At 29.7% G+C, this 3,914-nt stretch overlaps 1 protein-coding gene across 1 annotated transcript; it reads left to right on the top strand.

Moving 5' to 3' along the window:
- The first annotated feature begins 959 nt into the window (after nt 1-959).
- On the top strand, nt 960-2,649 carry LOC130896442 (signal peptidase complex catalytic subunit SEC11A). Its single transcript, XM_057804571.1, has 4 exons — nt 960-1,233; nt 1,288-1,547; nt 1,633-1,810; nt 2,536-2,649. Exons 1-4 carry the CDS (start codon nt 1,183-1,185, stop codon nt 2,584-2,586), a joined length of 540 nt encoding a protein of 179 aa, XP_057660554.1. The 5' UTR covers nt 960-1,182; the 3' UTR covers nt 2,587-2,649.
- Nucleotides 2,650-3,914: the final 1,265 nt, after the last annotated feature.

Raw genomic sequence — 3,914 nt, forward strand, 5'->3', positions numbered from 1 at the left:
AGCTCAGATTCTTTTGAGGTGTTCTCCACAGAAGCCGTTTATTCTGGAGCCATTCTTATAACAAATCATTATTAAGAATTGTGGGCTAGGAGTGCCCTATTCAATACGAGTAATGTCCTTAATAACAGGCATAATTGTATCATCCTAAGGCGGAAATCTAAGTAGGACTTTACGGCCCTTCTTAGGCCCCTATGCTAAAGAAGGTATCTGTAGAATTTTTTGATGAACTTCGCTAATTTCGGTTGGATTTGGACAATACCATTTTTCCAAGAGTAATTCATTTTAGTTCAGATTCAGCAGTTCCAATATTTTCTTTAGTTTCGCCATTTATTGAATTACTTATAGTAGCTACTTAGGGAGTAAAAAATTAGCAAATGTCTACTAATTATTTTTTGTATATTTTGTTTCAATTATATACCTGAGTGTAATTAATATAAATAATGCAGAACCTAATTGCCATGGTATTAAAAATGCCATTTTTTAATAAAATTTTTAATCTGGTAAACGGAACAAAACTGAGGATTAAACAAATAATTTATGAAAATGCTAAACTTTGCCCTATTTATTAAACACTATTGGTTAGTTGATTTACATTGCTTGTAACAGAATCAGTAGGTACGTACCTGCAACTTCTAAATGTGCAATTTTAACAAATTCAAGAAATTTTTATTTATTTCGATCTTCTAGGTAACATAAAAACAAAATATTTTTAGAAATGTGAAGTTTTCGAATTGAAATGTAAAAAGGTGACATTTTGAATAGAAAATGAAAACGCGTTAAATTTCATCATTCACCTAATTCAAAGTTCTTAACTTTTCTAACATGAATGTTCCCTAATAGTAAACAAGATGGTTTCATCGTTCCCAATATTCTTCAGAAGTTCAGGCGGGGTATTTCTATTCACACACAAGCAAAAGGCTGTATAAATTACGAAAAAAATATCCAGGAAGCGAAATATTTTATAGAATAATGAAAGGAAAGATTAATCTGGAACTATTAAGTATTAATTATAGCGATATTTGACAACCAATTGGTAACATCATTATGGTTATATGATTAAAATGACATCTCTAATTTGTTGTCAATGTCAAATTAATCGATACCTAACCTCACCCGCTTGGTAGGTTTTCTGACGTGGAAATTAATTCCATCTGTACAAGAATTTTATTCTTCATATTAAAAATGGATCTGGCGAACTTATTTGATGATGTTAAACGGATGAATAAACGACAGGTAAGTATCGATACCCTTTTTACTCATTAAATATTAATTTACGTTCATTTCTAGTTTATCTACCAAGTACTTAGCTTCGGTATGATAGTTTCGTCTGCTTTGATGATATGGAAAGGACTCATGGTAGTTACTGGTAGTGAGAGTCCTATTGTAGTAGTTTTATCTGGTAGTATGGAGCCAGCATTCCATAGGGGAGATCTGCTATTTTTAACAAACTACCCCGAAGAACCTGTAAGAGTTGGCGAAATAGTTGTATTTAAAGTAGAAGGAAGAGACATTCCAATTGTTCATAGAGTGCTTAAACTTCATGAAAAGTAATTACTTTTATAGAAATTGATAAATTACTTTAGAAGTGGAGTATTGGTTTTTAGTTTTTTTATAAAATTTTATTTTTCTTAGGAAAAACGGAACCGTTAAGTTCTTAACAAAAGGAGATAATAATAGTGTTGATGATAGGGGGTTGTATGCTCCTGGACAACTATGGTTAACCAAAGATGATGTAGTAGGCCGAGCGAGGGGCTTTTTACCTTATGTAGGAATGGTCACTATTTTGATGAATGAATATCCTAAATTTAAGGTAAGAATGTGAAGAATATTATGGTAAAATTGATATAAAATTGGATATAAATTTATATATAAATAGAAACATTTTAATAATACTGATATTTCTTTCTTTTCAATGTAAATAGGTTCTTAAAAATGAATATACATGTAGTTTTCTGGAAAAAAATTTCTTTCAATATTTTTTTAAAATTTTTTCATATTGACATTGAAATTTTTTATTCATAAATTATCGAAAACTTCAAGTAACAAATTTTTTCTTTAGATTTTGATTTTCTATAATCATACAGATTGACATTGAACAATTTGAACATTTTTGAAATTTTGTGCATAATCCATCATTCCGTTGCAATATGGATCTAACCATAACCATATTTTGTAATAATACCCCTAAAAACATCCCATCTTACATTTTCCCCCCTAAATTTGGGGGAAAACCCTGAGTTAACCTTGCAATAAGCTTATTGAATTTGATGTTTTGATAGCTTACAAAAAAATGGTCTTGAAGAGATTGAAATTTGAATAAGGTTGTTTTAATGATAATAGATCAATTCATTATTAATATTATAAATTAAGGAGTATTTATTTTATATTGAATAGATTCTATTCACTACGTTTGTGAGTGAATATTTTATAAGATAAACGTTGAATTGGTAAATCAAAATGATCTCAGTCAGTCCATTTTATTTATTTAAAAAAAAAGAAATTTATACACAGCAACAATATTTTTTTTTGTTTTAGTTTGCCGTCTTAGCGTGTTTGGGGATGTATGTCTTGGTGCATAGGGAGTAAAATTAATTATAAAATTTTTTTAATTTAATTTTTGTTACTTAAAATAAAAAACAAATTTTGAAAGGTGTTTTTCATTTCATTATTATTCAAATTTACAAATTTGCCTCCTCTACTGACCTTTGAAATTCCATATCTTGGTTCCCAATTATTTAAATTATGTTTTTTATCTATAAAATTTCAACATTATAATTTGTGGACCAATTACATTGATGAACCGAATTTCAGCAGCTGATTTCATATGGAATTGGTGTTCTGAATTAAAATTAGGCATCAAATGTTGCCCAGCAGCTCATTATTAAAAATTATCTTTTTTAATAGAATCTACATTACAATATTATCAATTCAAGATTCAAATAAAAAATAGCGAAAATTTTATTATTATATGATATAAATATTTTATCAATGTATGTATGGATTTTGGGGTACCCGAAAAATCTAAAATGTGGGATGGTTTTAGTTACCACAGATCTTAGGTTGATACATTCAGCAGATCTTCTCTGGCTATAGTTTCCCAGAAGAATCTTTGTCTGTCTCAGCCCTTGTAGGTTGTCCCAATAATTGGTTTTGCTCCTATCTACTTCCTTTTCCAGTGCTTGTTCTATAGCTGATACCACAGAAGGGTTCGGGTACCATGAAGTGCTTGTCTTGTTTAGAGACCTTAAAACCACTATGCCTGATGTATTACTTAATGCTCACTAAATCATCAGAAGACTTGAACTAGAAATTGGGACAGCAGGCCTAACAGATTTAAGATCTCCAAACACAATAGAAATGATATAGTTAGCACCTGATTAATTTAGTGAGTACTTAATTAGCGCCTCATTCTCTAACAGTTTTGAAGATAAAAAATCATCCCTTGGATGTATTGCATAACTCATGGCAGCTCTATGGCTTCTATCATCCATAAAGTTGGATGTATTGCAATATTTTCTTTTTTCCGTTAAAGCACTTAAATATTCAGCATTTTAAAAATTTTATATTTTCTATAGTAGTATTAGGTACCCTGAATTTTTTTCCCGATTTTCGTCATCTAAATTTCCCACAAGCATCTAACTAGCACTTAATGTTTGATTGAGTATCAATTTTAATTTTAGAGATACCTGATTTTCAAATTCGTTATCTCACAAAAATTAACTCTTCATCATCTTATTTTATTACGAAGTTTCAGAAAATGTTTATTGGGACCCCAACAATTAATGTATTGTAATTATTTTCGTTGCTAACATCACGTTTTCCTAGCAAAGCAACTTTGAGTATTCCGGCCGTTGCTGTGCTTAATTTTTGAACTTTGCACCTAATTATGGCATTTTCTAAATGCAATTTTCTGA

Source organism: Diorhabda carinulata, chromosome 7 (genome assembly GCF_026250575.1).
Source record: "Diorhabda carinulata isolate Delta chromosome 7, icDioCari1.1, whole genome shotgun sequence".
NCBI classification, from domain to species: domain Eukaryota; kingdom Metazoa; phylum Arthropoda; class Insecta; order Coleoptera; family Chrysomelidae; genus Diorhabda; species Diorhabda carinulata.